At 41.3% G+C, this 21,529-nt stretch overlaps 2 protein-coding genes across 2 annotated transcripts in view; both read left to right on the forward strand.

Moving 5' to 3' along the window:
- The first annotated feature begins 1,189 nt into the window (after positions 1 to 1,189).
- On the forward strand, positions 1,190 to 12,191 carry dtl (denticleless E3 ubiquitin protein ligase homolog (Drosophila)). Its single transcript, XM_049589115.1, has 15 exons — positions 1,190 to 1,341; positions 3,263 to 3,400; positions 3,507 to 3,599; positions 3,711 to 3,772; positions 4,033 to 4,153; positions 5,011 to 5,076; positions 5,212 to 5,327; positions 5,417 to 5,490; positions 5,586 to 5,692; positions 5,785 to 5,889; positions 7,908 to 8,020; positions 8,115 to 8,204; positions 8,369 to 8,492; positions 8,679 to 9,334; positions 11,456 to 12,191. The coding sequence occupies exons 1-15, from the start codon at positions 1,290 to 1,292 to the stop codon at positions 11,519 to 11,521; spliced, it is 1,983 nt and encodes a 660-aa protein (XP_049445072.1). The 5' UTR covers positions 1,190 to 1,289; the 3' UTR covers positions 11,522 to 12,191.
- A 1,683-nt stretch (positions 12,192 to 13,874) lies between these two features.
- ppp2r5a (protein phosphatase 2, regulatory subunit B', alpha isoform) overlaps positions 13,875 to 21,529 on the forward strand; it is a 69,188-nt gene continuing 61,533 nt past the window's right edge. Inside the window, exon 1 of the mRNA XM_049589116.1 lies at positions 13,875 to 14,967. Within this exon, the coding sequence (XP_049445073.1) occupies positions 14,820 to 14,967 (148 nt within the window). The 5' untranslated portion in view covers positions 13,875 to 14,819. The remainder of the gene's footprint in view (positions 14,968 to 21,529) is intronic.

Consider the following 21,529-nt stretch of genomic DNA (forward strand, 5'->3'; position numbering starts at 1 on the left):
TTCCCCACTGCATTTCACAAGGAAATATTGTACTTTTTACTACACTACATTTATTTCACAGAGAAAATTACACAACAGTATGTGAAGCAATTAAAATGAGACCTACCTTGACCAATACAATATTTTAGTGTTAGTGTTTTTTATACATAGATGCAGATACTTTAACCTCCTGAGACCTGAACTTTTGTTTGGCATGCATTTCTAATTTTTCCTAGCTATTTGGGCTCAGCAGGACCCAATATAAATAACTAAACACTGTCAACAATAATTAAGTCCCAATGTCCTCAAATGAGTACTTCTAGTTAGCAGTGTCTTAGCTTGTTGTCGTTGCTAAAATTGATCCAAATTTTGTTGCCATATCAAACTATGAACATTACTAATCATAAATAAACAATTTTCGACCATAAAATGTGATCAGGTTTTGGACCTTGTCCACTTTTGTCTCAGGATCAGCTGCAGACTGACTTGACAGAGATGACTGCCATCTTGTTTTTACATGGATTAGTGTATTGTGATCTTACCACCACTAGATGGCACAAAAAAGGACAACAGGTTAGAGTTAAGTAGAATGAAGGATAAGGTCAAGTAAACCCAAAATGAGATGTCCTCATACAAGGACACAGGGTCTTCACTGTGTTTAAGTGAACTTGAGATAGCTGTCTTTGTTATATTGGTATTATTCAATTCTTTATTTTGTTCTAACTATTTGTCAATCAGGACTTGAAAATGTGCCCCGTCTGTTGTACTTACGACGTTCAATAAAGAATATTCTAAAATAAGCTTTGACAATGTGTTATTAGTACTTTTCAGAATCAGAATCAGAGACTCTATTAATACCCAAGACAAAATCGTGATTCGTTACAGTCGCTCCCATTTAAAGAATAGTGAATTATAAAAAGGAGGAATAAGAGTACGAAATGGAAGTATAGAAATATAAAGCAATGAAATAAAATAGAGTAAAAATAGAATGTGCATTATGCTACAGTGTTTAACATTAGTGCTTAAGATATAAAAATATTGTAAAATTATAATAATAAGAGCTTTACGGAACATGGTCTCAAACCGGAAGCGGAAGTGATAGTGACGCTACTGCGGAAGTGGCCGTTTCGACCAATGGCAGCGTGCAACGCAAGTTTAGCGGGTGATTCGGTTCCTGTGTTTGGAAGATCTGTTCGCGGGAAAGATCAGCAGCAGCAGCAGCGGGACGGAAAAAGACCACCAGCTCACGATCTGACAAACCTCTGAGAGTTATTAAAATAACTTCAGATCTGTCTCACAGGAGTTCAGGGATGCTGTTCCGCTCGGTAGTTGACAGAGGAGTGGGCAGACGGCGGCAGAATGGTGAGAGAAACTGTGTGTGGGGGATATTTGGGGGGCTTTTAGGTTACCGGGTGTTGCCCTGTGGTTCATTGTGCTGACTATATTTAAGCTAGGTTAACATCAGGGGAATGCAAGATGATTAACGTTTACTTTGTGTGTGTTTGGGGCAAAATCACCACAGTTTGCAGTCTGATCTTTGGTCGCGTGCTCATTTGTTAACGTTATTTCTTTATCTATTAGCTCAGATTAACGTTAGCTGAACATTTAACGCGCTCTGCCACATTAGTAAGCGTCGAAACTCGCATCTTACATGTGCCTGAAATCAGTATCACCATTAATGAGTGCATTTTTACAATAGTGACCACAATATGGGAAATTCGGCCAAATCATGTTCAATGCAATGATCTGTAATTTACTGTTCTAACTTTTCTGTCCACCTCCCACTGTGGCAGCCACTCTGCAGATCACCATTGGTTATTTTTGGGAAGTTGCCATTTGCATATATAACCAGCATTTGGCGCGTGCTAATTTCCACCCCTGCTGTTCTGCATTATCGCTCTCAAAAGCTAGTTAAAAATTATAATTTGTTTGTAATTAATAATTTAGACAACAAAAATAAACATGTGGTGAAAAGATACAGGGGCGTAGCACCAAACTCTGGGCTCTGTGCATAAGCAGTCTCTGTGGGCTCCCTGCCCCTCCTCTCTCTCTCTCTCTCTCATGCACCTTTTATTTATTAATGTTTTTTTTTTTTTAGAAAGTCAGTTTGCTTTCTCTCCCTTTCCTTCTTTCTTCTTCTTCTTTTTTTGGTACCATTTTCCCTCTCTTGGGGAAAGACATGACAGTGTGCGTTGACACTCCAGCCGCATAAGCAGTCACTCCTTCTTTTCAAGCTGCATTTAGAGAGGAATTTAGAGACTTAGAAATGCCTTTCTGTCTGGTCTCCTGCAGACAGAAGTGAGTAGAGTCTTGCAACAGACACGTTTTTATGGGGGACGGCCTCAGGGGTTGGCTGCGGTCGGTGAGACGTCACCACTACCTGCTTGAGGGTGGGTGGCCCGGCTAACCTACTCCTGAGAAGGTCCATCTCCGGCGTGGCATGGTGGTTTGGCATGGCTTTACTCGGCCCGACCATGACTGACAATGGAATAGGGTACTAGTGCAGGGGAGGACTAAACCATTTGGCACCCTTTAATGGATGAGAGGGGCCTCAGAGAGCTTCTACTATCTTTATATACAAAGTTTTTCAACCGATTTATTCAGCCGATTTTAATCTAATTATGGCACTACTTATTTAGAAATGAAAAATTTCAAACCAAACTTGTCATCCCACACTTTCTGAGGCCCCCCTCCCATTGGGGCCCTGGGTGATCAGTCCCACTTTCCCCCGACTACAGTGCCCCTGAAAGTCCATACACATACTATTGAGTTTCTGTACAATCTTTTATTACTAATTTTAAATGTCAGAGGTCAAATGTCAAACATAGCCTGAAAAAAATGTATGTATATATATATTGCCTTTTGCAGTCATAGGTCACAAAGTGCGTCACAAAGGTATTATATGATAAGAAAGAAAACATAGAAGACAAGGTGACTGCGTGAGTCAAGTAGTTAAAAGTGTACTGCTAGCAAAACTATTTGCACAAAAAACTGAAGTGTCAGTATCTCAAAATAGTTTCAGTACAGTGTCTTACTGAATGCATAGGTGTAGATTTTGGGGGGAAGCAGGGGACACATCCCCCTCAATATTTAGAACATGTGCATTTGTCCCTCCCACGAAAATCATGGAAGTAGAAGAGGCAGAAATTGGTGCAGAAAAAAAACAGAAGGCAGGAAATGAAGCGTTTGAAACGCCCCCAAACCACCCATTTCATGCCTCCCCCAATACTGAAACAAACCCTACACCCTTGACTAAATGTAGTTTCTTTTTTGATCTTCCAAGCCCTCCCTGCAGACCCCTGGCCCAGGTACCCTCTGAGCTCCCTGCTGGGAGGCTACCAGTGCGTCCGACATGACGAACACATCTCCTACGGCAACCTGGGTGACTCTGTGCCACCGTTTGGACTGGCTTTCTCCTCTGGTAACCCACCTGTTCATGCCATATTATTATCAGATGATGCACAACAGAGCTAGGAGCTGTTACTATTTATCTGTCTAACTGTCTAACTTCTCCCGTCTCTGTTCAGCGGGGCACCTGCACAACGCCCTCGCGGCAGCTAACGAAGAAGGCATCGTTAGGATCTACAACACAGAGAGACGTGAACAGCCGCTTCTTAAAGGTGTGTGTAGAAACTTTCACAATAGATAGGGAAATTGTTGCACCAGGACCAGACATCACAATAAAAATGATCAGGGCTAATGAGTGGCTAATGTTGTGTGATTTTTTGCAGAATGGCTGGCTCATGAGAATGCTGTCTTTGACATAGCCTGGGTACCAGGGGAGCCTCAGCTGGTAAGTACAGTTCAAATTCATGCCACATCATCCGTTCACCATGAATCATAATGTCAGTGTCATATGCATTAGACATTAATGCATCTAATATTTGGTCCATACACAGATATTTTTCACTCACTCATTGATGTTGTGTGGCTTTATTTTCCTCATCATCTACTCTTGTTCATGTTGCAGCGTTTAAAGCAGCTTGTAAACTCCCTGTCCTTACAAACAAAGCCTTCTATGATTAAATTTTATTGGTCATGTGTCGTCCTCAGGTGACTGCTGCCGGTGATCAGACGGCCAGGCTGTGGGATGTGAAGTCAGGGGAGCTGTTGGGGAGCTTCAAGGGTCACCTCTGCAGCCTCAAGTCTGTTGCATTCACACCCCAGGAGAAAGGTATACTACATACTGACCTAATACAATTTAAGATTATTTTTCACTCTGGAAAGCAGCAGCCGTCGCTGTTGACTTTTTCGCTGTGGCCATGTCTGTTACTTAGCAGGACATGTCTGCTGTTAGGTGACTGTTCCTTTACTTGTTTACTGTCTGTCTATTAAAGCACATTAGTTTCATCTGCATAGCTCCTACTATGTGCATGTCTACAGACTGTATGATAGTCCTACATTGTGAGTAGGGCTGCAACTAACGATTATTTTCATTGTCGACTAATCTGTCGATTATTTCTTTGATTAGTCGACTAATCATTTTATCGAAAAATGTGTTAAAATGTTGAAAAATGTCGGTCTGTCTCTCCCAAACCCCAAAATGATGTCATCTAATGTCTTGTTTCGTACTCACGCCAAAGGGTTTTAGTTCACTGTCATGGGAGAGTGTGTAAAGCTGCCAATATTTGAACGTAACAAGCTGCAATAAGATTATTTTGGGGTACATTTATAGTACTTTTCTACGAAATTAAATACTTAAATTTCATGGTCAGTGTCATTAAAATAGTCTAAAATCTAACTTGCTTTAAGCTGTAGGAACCTTGCAGAAGACAACTCTGTGCTGACAGTGTGAGATTGGAGTTTGGGGCCATTGCAGCCTGTTATTCATTGACATGTTTATATTTGCCTTCACCTATTAGTATGGCATTAATAACCAACAGTATATACAGTGTGCCGGGACAAAAATCTAAATATTTTTCTATGTATTTATTGTGAAGTAGGTGGATGCATGACATTAAATTTAATATATTTGTCATTACTAAAGCAGTGCTGTATCACATTACTGATGCTTTGTCTTCTATCAAACAGCTGTGTTCTGTACTGGGGCCAGAGATGGAAATATTATGGTCTGGGACACCAGGTGCAGCAAAAAAGGTATTCATGAGAAATTTCAGTTACAAAGAATATTTATTGTCTCTTCAGACCCCATATTAATTCATAAAATGTCATGCAGAAATATTACTCTGTGTATTTTAAATGTGTGTGATCATGTTTGTGGCATCCTCTCAGATGGTTTCTACAGACAGGTCAAACAGATCAGCGGCGCTCACAACAAAGCAGAGACGAACCCCCTGACCAAAACCAAGAAGAGGCGCAGCAGCACACGCGGCATGGCTCCCAGCGTGGTGAGTTTCTTCAACAACTTTAAGAAAACAAAGAGTACAGGTGTGTAGTGAGGAAAGGCTGGTCTTTAAACGCCTCATCTCTGTTGCAGGACACTCAGCAGAGCGTCACAGTGGTTTTGTTTCGGGATCAGCACACCCTCATTTCCTCGGGGGCTGTTGATGGGTAAGAAACTACTGTTAGCTGTTTCTAAAATGAAGCAAAGCAGTATAAAATAAGCCGTGTATGATCAAATCCATCTGTCTCTTCCTCTTAACCAGAGTGATCAAGATGTGGGATCTGAGGAAGAACTACACCGCACACCGTCATGATCCTGTTCCGCTGCAGACGTACCCATACCCGGGTTCTTGCATGCGCATGCGACTGGGTCGGTATTGTACAACACTGGGCGTCAAGTTAAACTGAAACATGCAAATAAACCAGAATAAGCTGAGTGATGCTTTGCATGTTGTTTTGCAGGTTATTCTGGACTCGTTCTGGACTCTACGAGATCCAACGTCATATGTAACTGCACCGACGACAATATCTACATGTTCAATGTCAGCGGAATGAAAACGACTCCAGGTAATCAAGGACTCTGCTCTGACTGTACATGTTGTGTATCTGTGCCACAATAGACTCCAGTTTATGTTTAATTGAATTCAGTGCCATTACGTATCACTAGATGGTGCTGCAAACTAATGTCCTTTGTTTTTACTGTCATGGAGAGCCGAGAGTGAAGCAGGGGGGCAGTGTTTGACAGAGGAAATGCAGAGACTTGACTGTGCTCGTACAAGCATAATCTAATATCTTGAAGTCAGAGCTGTGAATATGTGAAGGTGAGAGGGACGCGGAACACTGACTGGTTTATAATCGCACACTGCAAGCACATGACAGGGTGTCTACAGATCCTTAAGAAGTTTTGAAATAGTCTTAAATTTTTGAGGTCTTAACTCCTACAAACATTTTATCTAATTTGCTTTATACATTTTTTAATTTCTTGTGTAAATGAGTGAAGCCTTTCTATGTAAACGTCCACATTTCTAAAGTTACAAATCTTTAAAAAACTATAGTGCTGTCATTTTACCTCATACTTGCACTTACCTGTTGGCAAAATGTAGACTGACTTAACTCTAATATCCATATTCCTACATGACACCTACCTCTGCACAAGACCACATATTTACTACTTGCCTGCAGTTGTTACCTGCAATGCTTAAATAAGTAAAACATGATTTATCCATAAATCTTTCCTAAATTTGGTTAAAGGTGTTGTCCTATTACTACTAATTTAACACCTGTTGAAGATACGTTTTATGAAACCCAGAGGCAAAATTATTTTTTTTTCACTCTGTTGTCTTACACACAGGCCCAAACTACACACACATGCACATTCAGGACCCGTACATGCACTAAATGGAGAGATGTCATAGCTAGGGGGCTGCCCATGGACAAGCACCCGGAGCAATTGGGGGTTCGTGCTTTGCTCAAGAGCACATTGGCAGCGCTCAGGAGGAGAACTGGCACCTCTCCTGAACTGGTGACCTTCTGGTTCCATACCCAAGTCCATATTGGCTAAGCTACAGCCTCTAGTCATGCACTTTGTGACTGCTGAAACATTACTAATGTGATACACATAGATCAGACTGGCGGTGTGTCATCACCTAGGCTGTGCCCCCTTCTGGGGGATAGAGAGGAGATGGACGTGCTGCCCTGATTGGGTGTTTAAGTATGATTCATAGGCCTACCCCATTTGAATGCCTTTAAAAAAAAAGTAATGGATATGGGGTAAGATATTACTTAAAAGTTATGAGGAAGTTTTAAGACTTCACGGGTAAAAATGTGCGGGAACCCTGATCTCATTAAGGCTCATGTCATCTGTTTGTTTTGCTCTAGTTCAGACTCAGTTGCTTTCTGAGTTTAATCTTTGTTCAGTGATTCTAAATAACCCCGTTTACACATGCTCTGCATCCCTGAAATACTCAGAAACATTTCCTGCATGGGGTCGTGGGTTAACGGGAACAGAGATCGATATGAAGGGAAATCTGCACCGCTAATTTCCCGCCACGAGACCAAGTATCATTTCAGGGAAAATCCAGATACAGCTGTGTTGTGAATGAAAGCAGTACATTGCAGGTGAAAGTATGTAAAAGGTTACATCCGTCTGAAAGACCCATTCAGTTTTGCATTTACGCCAATTTTTTGGTTCAAGCGTGTCAAAGAAAAAGTAGAACTTGTCTCGCAGAATATTAAATACACTACAGGTACATTTGTACAAGACAAAAACATTTGGTCATGTTCCTGAAAATAATATGAGCATCTTGTGCTGGTACTTGTATACCCAGCCATGCCTTTCCTTTTCCTTCTACTGTTTAGTTTTCTGACAGTTAGCATCCATAAGTGTTGCATTACCGCCACCTGCTGGACTGTCTCTTGCCCCATCTGTTCGAGCTTTGCCATGGCATGTGGAATGGAAATGTTCCTGAATGTAGTGCATGTGTGACTCGTGAAAATCACTAGCAGTGCCTGACAGGTTATCCTGGTAATTTACTGGGAGCTCAGTGTGAAAGAGGCTGAATGTTCTGGTTTGTTTTCCTCCACAGTGGCAGTTTTCAGCGGCCACCAGAACTCCTCCTTTTATATAAAGTCCACTATCAGCCCAGACGACCAGTTCTTGGCCAGTGGCTCAAGTGACAATAACGCCTACATCTGGAAGGTAATGTCTCTACCTTTTTATTAAGATATAAAGATGTGTTGTGTGTGCAGTGTTTAGGGTGATTTGTGATGGTGTGTTTTATTTTACTCTTCAGCTCTCTGATCCCAAACATCCTCCCATGATGCTCCAAGGCCACAGCGAGGAAGTGACATCTGTTGCATGGTGCCCGACAGACTTCACCAAGGTGAGGCGAAAAACTTTTGTGTCTCTACTGTTGTTTGAGTTTTTCAAAGACTCTGTAAGTATGATTCAGAGGTTTTTGTGTTTCCCTGCTGTGAAGCTGAGCTGTTTTAACAGGCTAGGAGGATGGATTTAGCCTCTGTATAATCCCCACCGCTCTGTTTGCAGATTGCTTCCTGTTCTGATGACCACACTGTGCGGATCTGGAGGCTTCACAGGGAAATGGATGGAGGACAGTCTTCAGTGGGAGAGGCCAACCTTGTGGGGTGGGCACGTCCTAAATCGCCCTCAAGTAAGCATCACAACTACCATGAACCACCTTGGAACAAAAAGCTGTCTCTTTTATGCTGTTTCTGTCCCTTAACATGAGAAATGTGGAGGTGCTTTGTTGTAAATCACTGCTGTCCTGTCCCCGAATGCAAAATGTGTCATTAATAATATTCATAGTGGACTAACAAGGGCTTCTTCTTTTGTTAAGGGCTTTCAATCAGAGCTGAAACAACCCCTGCCAAGAGCCAGAGGACAGAGAGTCTTGGCGGCCTGGCCTCGCCCCAGCTTGCTGCCTGTGCTCCCAGTGGAGCTGCCCTGCCTCTGCCCTCCAGCACCACCTCACCCATCCCCTCTGAGGGTGCCAAGGCTGCTGCTGTTCGCCAGAGAACGCCATCTTCAATCAAACAGTGGTTATCCCCAAACCGGGGATCTCCCGGTCAGACCAGCCCTCCACTCCGGAGGGTGCTGAGCCCGTGTCCCCAGAGCCCGGCGAGCATCGCCAGCACCTCTCCCACGGAACGACGGGCCAAACGCAGGCTGGAGACAGGAGACGGTGCATCTGCAGCCTGTGGGGGTGCAGAACAGTGTGACTGTGTTACTGAACTCTACCCCGCAGCCAAGAGAAGCCGGGCCCTGACTGGAATCTGCTGCCCTGCTCAAGAGAGCCGGCTACAAACAGACTGTCACGCAGAGGACAACAACCAAGTCTCGTCGAGACAGGCTGGCAAGGAGAATTGCTCCCCCAGAGTGAAGGACTGGTTGTCAGAGATGGGCCAAAAGATGAGGAAAGGTCAGGGAAGCCCTTGTTCTCCCAGAAGCCCCAATGTCTCGAAGAAACAAGAAGGCAAGACCCCAGCTTCACCGGTAAGCAGAAAAATCTCTACCTCAGTTTAACGTTCTCTCAGTAGTATTAGTGTTGCGACTATATCATGTCCTATTGTGTAGTCTTCTCTCGCTTGCCTGATATCAGATAAAACTGTCCATCTTTCATCACCCTGACCTGGAATTTCTAGCATCAATACAAGACCTTGAGCAACACAGATGTTCAATAGCGTTTTAATACCTCATCAAATGGCTGTCACTTGTCAACAACAGCTTTTCTTTTCCTAGTTAGTAGCAGAAAGCAGCAGAATGATTGTAGAGAGAGCCAAAAAGTGCCGTTGGTAACGCCGTATAGATACTGCAGAAAATAATATTGAAACCATTTTAGATATTCAGAATTAGATTTGACACCACTGGTCTGGACCCCAGATATCTTAGATCCATTTCCCTGTCAGTATTAAAATGCCTTTGATACAGCTGTTGTATTACAGAAGACTGAAACAAATGGCTGGTATTTTCTCTTGCTGAGAGTTAGATATTAGATCAGTATCACACTCCTATCTGTAAGGGGAAGCTAAGCCATATCCCGTTACTGCGTCATCCCCGGTTCAATTGTGACCTGAGACTTTTGTTGCATGTCACAACCCTCTCTTTATGTCCCTACGATCCCTGTCTGCCTCTGTACTGTCCACTATATAATAAAGAATAAAGGCAAAAAAAAAGGCTAGCAGCTGGTTAGCTTAGCTCCAGCTAGCTATTTCCCTTTGTTTTCAGACTTTGTAACAAGCTAAGCTAACCATTTCCCTCAGTGGAAATGGAGCTTTAAGTTACTTAAATTTCACAGATAAACAATAAATTGTGAAGACAATATATCTTCCACAAAAATAGCATTTCAAGTCTTGTGTGTGATTCATCCTTCAGAGATGTATACTACGGGATTTATCCTGGCTTCATATGAGCGGAGGAAATCTCCGCTCGTCACTAGGCTAATTTATACAATGTAAAATGCCATATGCTTGTGCTAATAATGTTAGCATGTCATATTTGTTTGGAAAACTTGTTTAGTATAACATAATTGTTTTGTCAGTGAACCTTATGAGTTGTAATGAAGCCAAATTATATAATGTTACCTTTGTTAAATGTTGCTGTTGTCCCTGGTGTAATATGAGAAGAGGAAACGTTCACTAGCTGCTAGGCTAATTTATACAATGTAAAATCCTATAGGCTTGTGCTAATAGCGTTAGCATGTTCTATTGTTTGAAAAACGTGTTTAGTATCAGACAGTTGTTTTGTCGGTGAACCTTGTGAGTTGTAACGGAGCCAAATTATGTGCCGTTACCTTTGTTAAATGTTGCTGTTGTCCCTGGTTTTATGTGGGAGGAGGAAAATATCGCTGGCTGCTGGGCTAATTTATACAATGTAAAATGCTATAGGCTTGTGCTAAAAACATTAACATGTTGTATTTGTGGGGAAAATGTGTCCAGATAAAGACAAGTGTTTTGTCTGTGAATGCTGCGAGTTAAAGTGAAGCTGATTTGTGTACTTGTGTTTGAAGTTGGCTCTATTAAGCCATGTTTAATGTGTGTTCAATGTGTGTTTTGACTCAACTTAGCTTTACAGCACTTCACAGAAACTCTGCCGCCAACTAGTGTTTTGGAGGTGTAACTGCAGAGTGACACAGACACACCACCGCACAAGTAAAAATGGTCACAACGGCACACAGGCTACAGCGTAGGGTCTGCGCACAACTATAAATCCCGCTTAACTCTATATGAGGCAGTAAATAAGCTCCCAAAATGGGATTTCTTGAATATAAAGTGAAACTGCACTTACCAACAATGGTGTAACTCGTGCACTGTGGGGACACAAAAATATTTGACCTTAACTCGGGCTGTGCACTGTTATCAACACCTCCCTTCATTTTCACTTACTTGGAATGTTGCCACTCTGGAAGTTTAAGCCTACTCTCGTGCATCTTCATTGAAAGTCACTGGAAACGAATAAGAGCATTACAATGAAAATACACGGCTCGAGGAATGTTTGGTATTCGAGATCAGCCCCTCCTTATCAGCGTTAATGTGTGCATGCATGTGGGTGTTTCGTAGCCATTAAGATGAATATCACAATTGACTTTTTTTTGTGTGTGTGTGTCTTGTTTTTCAGACCATCCGCTCACCGCACAGCATGAAGAAAATCTCCATGTATTTTAAAAGAACGCCTCTGGAGTGATCGCCCCTGCCACTCAGATGCTCTGTGCTTCTGTTTAAAATGCTAGAATTTTATTTGGAGTATTTTTAACCTGAACCCATGGATGATGCTCCTTCAAGAACACTGATCTACGTTCGGATTCCATGAGCACATGAACCTGGGCCGCGCAGAGATCAGCAGAAGAGTCATTCTGAATATTTGACGCTACAGTTTGCTCTCGAGGGGCAGCTTTTTTTTTTTTTTTATTTTAATTGGGCCACAGGTTTTGCAGTTACCTCCTACTCAGTTTTCTGGTGCTGTGCAGAATCTCTGGTTGAAAAAATATCAAGTTGTATGTTGCTGAGTAAATCTGTCATTTTACTTTAGATGCATCAGTGTTCAACACACATTTAAAAAGTTGTTCAGGAAGTTAACCAGATATTAATCCTCAAGAGCAGAGGAAAATGTGGGGACATTTTTAATTCTGCTAAAAACAAACATTTATTTGATCCACATCTTTGAGCAGTTTTATGAACTTCACTGAGTTTATTATTGTTTCATCTCTTTGTGGGTTTTTTCATGTATGAGTTTGACCTTTTTCCTTCAGTGTTACTCATATAAAACTCTGCTACATGTGATTCTTTTTTGAGCTAATGCTTAAGTTGTTTATATGTACAAAATAACCAATGATTATTGCTTGGTTTATTTGTATTTAATTGACACAAATTTTCTGTGATCAGATTTTATTAAATTGAAAAGAGTTTTCTAAGTGTGTGGCGTTTTATTGGTGTGAGTGTGGCTTGAGACACATGGTGGCACGGAGGAGCAGTGGTTAGCATTGTCGCCTCACATCAAGAGGGTTTCTGGTCCGAACCCCTAAGCTTCTGTGCGGAGTTTGCATGTTCTACCAGTGTCAGCGTGGGTTTTCTCCAGGTACTCCGGCTTCCTCCCACGGTCCAAAGACATGCAGGCTACTTAGTGACTCTGAATTGTCCGTAGGTGTGAATATGAGTGTGTCTGTCTCTATGTGTCAGCCCTGTGATAGTCTGGTGACCTGTCCAGGGTGTATCCCAGGTCTCGCCCAATGTCAGCTGGGTTAGGCTCCAGCCCCTCCAGACCCCCAACAGGATAAGCGGTTACGAAAAATGAATTAATAAGCTGAGACACAAGTGACAGAAATGCCCTGACGTTATTCATTGCAGTGGTTACAAGTTGTTTTTGTGCCCCCTTGTTACAGGTTACATATGCATTATATTATTCTTTTTTTACTGTTTTATTTCAATACTGTTGGGGGTATGATTTAAAGTCATTGTGTTATGCAAGGAGAAAAGGAAAAAATAGAAGAAAGTCTGCAAATCAAATGTGTCTTCCTTGCGTTTTCTATACAGTTACGTATATGCAGTTCTCACAACCCTTCTGATTAGTGCAACGACCCTGTGGCGGGGCCCCGACCCCCACGCTGTCAACCAGCAATGGTACTTTAAGCTATTTTCTTGAATTCTCAGCCGATTAAAGTAGAACATGTTGTATTTTATTCATATCCACCATCCCATGATTTGATTTTACTTTAAATTTGTCTCTTTTTGCTTTGTTTTTTAGTTCAGAAGAGTGTACAATAATCAGCAATCACCAGTGGGTGAACATAATAGTACACTGAGTATCATCATATCTCCCCATCCATTCTCTCCACCCCAATATTCCCAAGTAAACTGGCTTTTTTTTTAAACTTTTATTTATTTAACCTTTATTCAACCAGGAAGTCCCATTGAGACTGATAATCTCTTTTACAAGAGAGACCTGGCCAAAGTAGCAGCCAAACACAACACATTTAAAAGGCCCTAAATACGACATAGAATACCAAAAAAATCCACAATAAAACAACAGCTATTCAAACTTAGTGGCCTCTCAAGGAAAATGAGCACATGTCTCTGTCACCACTTTCTTTATGATGCCCTTAAATTCATTGATGGATATGTGTTTGGGATATAATCTATAATCAGAAACAGGGCTATAAATCCCAAAACAAAGGTGTCTTTTCTTTTGTATGAAGGACAGTTTGGTGAGTTATCCTTGGATATTTTTATAAGAGAGAGATATAATTTATTTTCTCCCTCTAATCTAGATTGGATAAAACATGGGCGGTTTCTTTAATAAAACACACAATCACACAGAATATGCAGAATAAATACACTTTTTGAAATCATTAATATATACTACAGCTGCCACTCCTCATTCAACTCTACGACGTCACATATTTGTTTTCACATGTCACATGGTCAGGGCCCGCATTCTGCGCGCACTGATTGGCTCGAAAAGTTTACAGCGCTTTAATTCTCTGCTTGTGATTGGCCTTTAGAGACGTCACTCAATGACGTACACCTGTCAGCCTCTGCAGTCCACCGAGCAGTCAAGTCAGACAGACAACGGCTGAACGGCTGTACTGGGAGTGTTTTGTGGCTGCCGACTCAGCACGACATCCAGTAATTTGTTGAATTTAGGAAATACTCGGTGTTTTTAGAGGCAGGGAAAACCTCCGCGCCATATTGGAGCGAGGAGTGTAATTGAGACGAAGTCGACTGAATGTGGACACGGCTAACTTTTAAGTGCTAAATGAGTCGTCGAGCGAAATTCAACTTCACCGACCGCGGATAGTTCTGAAAACACACTCAGCGGAAGTCTAACTAGGATTAAAAGCGGTGCTTGAAGACGTGGACTTTGTGTTTTTACGAAGAGCTACATGAATTTAACGGGGCGACTGTTTTCGGTAACTTTTCTGTGTCGGCAGCGGTGCAAACTGTTGTAGTGGCGTACTAACGTCGGCTAATTCTAGCTAGCTAGCTAGGTTTGTTAGCAAGCCGCCTAGCAGCACAGTAGTTTGCTACTGTCAGGAGTTTCCAAGGAATTCAGGCAACTTTTTTAATGACAATGTCTTTCATATGTGTTGCCACAGGTAGACATTTTGCAAACACGACAAAGCAGTAAAAAACACATTAAATTTGGAAACTAAAGCGATAATTTTCTGGTATTTGTAACTCCAGGTTACACTGCGGGCAATGTCATGAGTTGTAGTTTGGCTTTCTGGTTCGTGTTTTGAAAACTGTCACCGTGTTTCAGCAAGCAAGTTACCCAAATGATGCGGTCTTTGGACACAGTCTAACACCAATACCGAGCGACCATGTTGGATCTTACAGAATAGCATCCGACTTTTGCAGGAGACGAGCTTCAGGTCGTGCAGTTGGCTCCGGTATTTTTTGCGCTGATGCGAACAGAAGGGGAAAACTTTCATTCGTTCTAGGGATCCAGTAGCTCGTCTGAAGTCTCCGTCGGTTTGTGCATCAAAATGTCGGCCATCTCCGCAGCCGAGAAAGTGGACGGGTTTACGAGAAAGTCCATGAGGAAGGCCCAGAAACAGAGAAAATCCCAAGGCTCTTCTCAGTACCGCACACACAGCGCTCCGGTCGAGCTTTCACCGCTGCCTCAGCTCAAAGGTACGGTAAGAGGATGAAGGGGTCTGCCGCTTAAAATAGGCTATGTGTGTGTGTTATGCGTACTGCTAGATGTGCAACAATTCAATTCAGCATGCAGACCATTACCAGGATTGCAGCAGACATAGAAGTGAATGCAATTTGCAGAAATACTTAACACATTTGACTCTACATACAGCGTACATCATGTTTGCTGCACAGGGAGAAAACAGTGGTGAAAGTTGGGGGTGCCAAACAGTTATTTGCTGCAAAATTTGCCAACATTTGTCAACACTTTGTTTACTCTCGCATCACAGTTGCTTTGTGCTTGCTTTCAAGTTACAGAGACTCAGAGTAGCCTCACTTGGAGCACTTGGGGCTGAATTAACATGCAGAGGCACATCTAGAGAGTGGTGTTGAACAAGGGGTTAAGAGGGATTTACTCTTTTGCATCAAGGAGTTGTGGAGCCACAGAGAAGTGACTACAGTCTGGGGCTCAGGAGAAACCATGTGCAAACACAAGACCTATGATTGCTCTGTGATTGCTTGTGTTTTCCTCCTGTATGCTGATGCTGTGAGAGAGAGACTGTTCATAGTGAAGACAACAGTTGAAGAAAGGTTCAGTAATCCTTTCTCAACGGCTTGACAAGTTTATATTTTATGACGTTACAAAGGCATTTCCAGCGCAAACATGCCGAATTATAACTCAAGTGCTGTGCAAAAGGCAGGATTGCTGGAACGCCTCGACAAAGCAGCCCACAGCTGGCTTAACTCATTCCCATTCATTCCCAGACACAATCTAAATCATCCCGGCAAGTCTGAAGAATTTGAACTTGTAGCTTGCAGGTCTTTACAAGCACTTCACACAACTGAAAGGTGCTTGGTGAGCGTTATCACAGTGATGCACCCAAGAAAATGAGAACTACCTGTTGAACATAAAGCAGTTTGTTAGTTTTTACAGCTTGTCTTTCACTGGGCTCATCTGTACCCTGAAGGGACATGTGCGCATAGCATTGCACAATGGATGGATGTCAGTGGCAACTTGCAAGCACTAGGCCTTAGAATAGTGCGGCGGAAAATACAGGACAGAAAAATGCATCAAGGGAAATGTGACATTGTGTAGGATTAGTATGGGTAGCCAGTATCAAACTTCAGAGAAGAGTCAGTTGTCAGATGATGCATTAGTCTGTTGTGGGTGGAGGTCTGGTAAGGTTTGGCATTTTAAGGAGTCTGTCCCCTACCTGTCAAGTGAAGTGCAGCTTTCCCTAAAAGGAGAAGTTCATAACTTGCACTTGTTTCTAACTTGTTGAATTGTGTTGCTTTCTTGATGTTTTCCTAAACACAAATGACAGTAAACATGTCTATGTGTGTAAATACAACAGTTATATAAAGTTTCCAACCCTTGCAGTGTTTAATAAAGCTGGCAGTTTGTTTCCCCAGTGAAGAGTTATACATTTCGTACTTGCACGTTGAACTGTTTTAAACTCTCCCCATGCATATTATTTCAGCACAGACACAATGATCCGGTGTCATTATAGCTCATTAACATGCTTTTGGTAGTTGGCAGCAGTTTCTGTTTGAAAGCTGCACTGGCAAAAACTTGTATTGAATCCAAAACAAACTTGGACCCATTTTGCCCGTTTGTTGTGCTATTAAACACGTCATACATAAAACAATCTCACCTCTTCCTTATACTTCAGTCATATTTGTCCTTAAAAAAACTGCAGTAACGTGACAAATCTAAGCACGCACCTGACGAGATACCTGTCTGTTGTCTTCCTGTAGCCTGTGGTTAAAACTGACAGAGCTGAGCCCTCTTACAACTGTGTGTATTTAAGTTCCACTCACAACAATTTGTGCATTTCCACTGTGTACTTAAACGTGTTTGCACAAGTTATGTCACTGTAGGGCAGCATACACCTTGCACTGTTTACATCAAGCTACCATGGGGAACGCATTTAAATTTAACAAATTCACGTTACATATAAAATGGATTGATTGAGGAATGGAAATACTGAATTTGGGTATTGATTAAATGGCTGTCTACCAATCTATAGTATATCAGAGATAGATATAGACATGTAACATTACCAGTAACTATATATATGACACTAACCAATATTAAATCTTATTGTGAGCCACAAAAAGCATTGTTGAGGTATTGACACTTGCATATAACAGGTTATATGTCATTTTTAGTATGTTTTTGTATGTCTTTGAGAGAAGCCAAAGATAAATTTGAGTTGGACAATAAAGTTATCTATCCATCTATCTTTAAAAATTCAAAATGGCGGCGTACCATTTAATGACTAATTTGCCCACACTTACAAAGACAAGCCTCAACAGCTTATCATCTGTGTTTATGACACTGGAGGAACGAGCACAGTCGAAGTACGAAAGACTTGTCTGATCAAGTTTAGTTGAAACTTTTAAACATGAATCAGCTTCTCAAGACGATGAAAACAAAATGTCACAAATGAGTGTATATTGACGCTGACTGCTGTCTTACAAATTTTGTTGTAATGCAGGAAAAATGCAGTGTTTAATAATTCATTTTGAATCTTGTATGATGCGTACGAGGAGCAGATAGTGAAAGGAAGTGCAGGAGTTGAAACACTTGGTATGATTTTCCCAAACTAGAGCGCTGCACTACAACAACACCCCAAACTGACTTGAACCAGCATGGCAGCAACTGCTTTGTTGACAAGTGTGAAAGTGACAGCTAAATTATCGACTTTCTTCCACTAAAAGCTTGAGGGTGATTTATGCCTTGTCATGGTGACTGCTGCTGGTATAGAATTAAGGGAATCTGTGTTTCCGTTATTTTCTATACTCTTGTTTTTTAAAAGGGTGTGCAGATTTTTCACCTGACTTCAAAGTCTTTAAGCTCTTGCTACTGAAATAATGATGCATGTCTTATTACGGTATGCAAGCCTGTCTGTCTTTGAGACATTTCTCTTTTTGATAGTTCACATATCAGGGTTGAGTATTTTCCTATAATTCAAGTAGAATGTTTTTGTATTGATGTCATGTGGTGTTGTAATTAATTATCTACAGAGCTGGAAAGTGTTTACTGTGAAGGAGCTTTTATCATGTGATGTACATGGAAGTGTTGAGCTAACCGCACCAGGGCGCTCACTAAAAGTTCTATTTCTGCAGATTGAGAGACTTTTTGTGTCAGTGCATTAGTTTAAATCATTGTGGGAGAGTTTCTACAAATCACAGCAAAGGATAGAAGAGAGGAAATCAGAGTTCCCAAACTGTGAGACAGTTTGACTATTATATAAGATGAAAGTATTATAAGCAAGTGTCGCAATGCCATTTAATACAAGAGTGAGAAACTTTAGCGCCTAAAAAAGGAGGATTAAGTGAGCACGCTCACTAAAATGTTAAAAGTTTGCCAAAAACCTTTGATTGCAGCTCAAGTACATCAACAAATGGATTTCACTGTAGGTTACTCCACCAATACATCAGCATTAATGACTCTCAAATTGGAAAATAACATTGACAGTCAGCTCTGATGTTGCGTAGCCTTGACTGCAAATGCATGTGTCCTAGTCTTTGTAGAACTCACTTTTGTGGCAAAATCTGTGGAGACTCACTGAACATTGATGTATGAGATTGATAATTTCTAGTTTGGAATTGGAACTGAGTTGTACATAGGGATACAACAATCTGATTTTTTTCAGTCATGATACCTGAGCTTTTGGCATCGGCAACACAGATACCAATCTGATACCTGTGTTTAATTAACAAGCTGTATGTCTCACTGTGTGGAAGTGTCTGGGATTATTGATTTATGTGCAAGGCAACATCTGGCTTGACTTAAAAATGGCTATGGAAATTTAAATTTCAGTATGTAAGTAATACAGTAGCTGAAACTGTGAACATAGAATAGAATTTGATAGAATGTCCTAATTGTTACCGATACTTTATCACATTGATCGAAAATATCCAGTTATTTGGGTCAGTATCAGCCCAATATCAAGTTTGGATTGGTGCATAGTTGTTAATAATAGCCATAAAGATTGACTTCAGTTTCCCGAATGAGTGCAAAACTATGGTTATAGTCCCTGTAGTTCTGCCTTGGGTACTGTAGCATGAAATGCTCACTCACACCTAATAGGGATGGGAATTAAGTACTCGAGTACTGCTAAAAAAAAAAAAAAAATTTAAGGTAAGAATAAGAATGTAAATTGGCATACAACAGAAAACAAGGCAATTTGAATTTCATTTACTGAACAACCAGGCCTCAATTAGCATTAAACCATAATGTCAAGGTTAAAACTAATCAGCAAACTTTCTTTTGCTGTTGTTACATGGGATACTCACAGAGGAGGACTGTCTCAGCTCTCTTCCTGCCCAGTTTGCACAAGCTAACACCGCAGCAGCAGCTAACATCCAACATTGGGCTTTTAAACAGTCTCAACAAACTTACACTGAAACCGAAATGGCTCGACTCTGTCATTTAACCCTTTAACAGCTGTTAGGTAACATTCGTTGTGTGATGCTAACTGGAGATAATAAACAGAGAGCATGACAGCAGGGCGTGGAGGCACTGAGTGAAGCAATACAGTGTGCACAGCGCTACAATGACATAAGATTTTACCCATTTAAATAGTAGAAAATAGCATTTTAATAGGCGTAAGGTACTCTATGCATTCAGTGAATAATGACATCCAAATGAAAGACCTCTAGTACTGACGCTCATCCCTAGTACCTTTGTGTACTTTGTAAAGATGGCCTGCTGTGGTCAGATTCCTTTTGCAGTGTTATAATAATCAGACACAAGTGGAGCCATTAACTATAATTAGGATATGGTTGGTGCAAGAAAGAAGTTTGATATATTATTACAGTTCTTCTGAGCATGTTCAGGACATTTAGTCCTTGTTTAAGGTGGTGTGTAATCCATGAATAATTAATTCCTATTTCTGCTTGCTTTAACAAGGCCCACATTTGTGCCTCATGTTGAGGTTGTTTGCAGGACCAGTCACAATTGTTCGAACTAAATTCATTGATTCGCCATCTGTTGCCTAGTAGCACACACATTGTATGATTCATATACAGTGCATGAGTCTGTGGGTATTAATAGGCCACATGCACAGGCATAGTTGTCCACACTTACTATATGTTAAGGTGTTTATCTGTTGTAATGGTTCAGACGTAATTTAAGTATCCATATTATTACAAACTGAAGAATTAACATAATATACTTGTCCCCTGCTGGTAACTCCAGCCATCTGTAATTTAGGGAGAGTGCAGTAGTTGTGGCACTTTGATGCATTTAAAGGAAATAATGGTGGAGTTGTGCAGCTGTCCGTGGAGTAACCACAAAGATTCAGGTCCTAAAAGATAGTAGATTGCAAAGAAGCTTCAGTCCTCCTGCAGTGGAGAGGTTGGAGGGCTTATAGCTCCTGTTGTGTGATAGACACTGAAAAGATGAGTCACTCTGAGACCAACATTGTTGCCATGGCAGCCAGAAGCCTTGAGAGCCAGCCAGGGAAATGTTTTACTTTCCAAATACAGACTGCTTCATTTAGGTTGATATTTCTGTCACTACAGTGAGATTTTGAGCTGAGCCATGATGGCTAACTAGACCTACGCTTACGTCTGGGTGATGTGGTGATTATTGTCAATAGCTTAGATACAGTGCAGGAGAAAACAACGTCACTTGTTCCCACACAGAAAATTTAGGTTGGTGGTAGGGCTGTCATTTTTTCCAAAAATCAAGATCGAATGAATTTGACATGACACACAATTCAGTCGCTTCACAGGAAATGTCAAATTCATCCAGTGTGCTTCTGATGCTTTCTGCTGTATGGACAGCTGCGTGGCTTCTTCTTAGCTCCTTAGTACACTGAGCAATTGTCGAGTTCCCATGAGTCTGAAATACAGTGATCTATATCTGTGTCATAAGCACATGTGGCCAGTACTGTCCTTCCATCTGTGGTTGAAGCGGGTGTTTAGTATAGTCTTTATGTTTTCCTGTGTGGTGTCAAACAGTTTTGCTATGGGTTTTGAGATTGTGGTGCGACTTGGAATTTTATATCATGGCTCCAGATACATCTTGAAATTGTGAAACACCTCTCCAGAAACAATACCAAAGAACTGCATATCTTTGTGTATGAATATCTTGGTGCTGATGGCCTTTTTTACGTGTTTCTGGCAAGGGGCCTGCTGAAGCTGAGTGTGCTGAACAGTAGGCAGTCAGAAGAGGTTGTACTCTTGCTGTTACTCTGCTAGTCTATGGTGCCTCTGCCGCCTTACTGGGGTGGCAAGCTAACATTAGCAGGTGAGTGTGCAGATTCGTCATCGTTGTAGAGTAGCTGCTTCGTACACAGTAGACAAACAGCCTTGTCTGTTAGTTACTCCAGTGGTTCTCCAATTGTGTGCCACAACGGTATACTGGTACAGAATTGACTGTATCAGTATGTTGTGCCCACCCATTTCCTAATAAAGAGGCAAGCTCTAGCTAAAGAAATTAATTTAATTGAATTTAATTTAAAAAAAAAACTATGGGGAACCTATTTGTTGCTTTTCATACATGGGAATTATAAGTGTGTGACACATCAAAAGCCCTGATTGG

This window comes from Epinephelus fuscoguttatus, linkage group LG11 (genome assembly GCF_011397635.1).
Source record: "Epinephelus fuscoguttatus linkage group LG11, E.fuscoguttatus.final_Chr_v1".
Lineage (NCBI taxonomy): Eukaryota > Metazoa > Chordata > Actinopteri > Perciformes > Serranidae > Epinephelus > Epinephelus fuscoguttatus.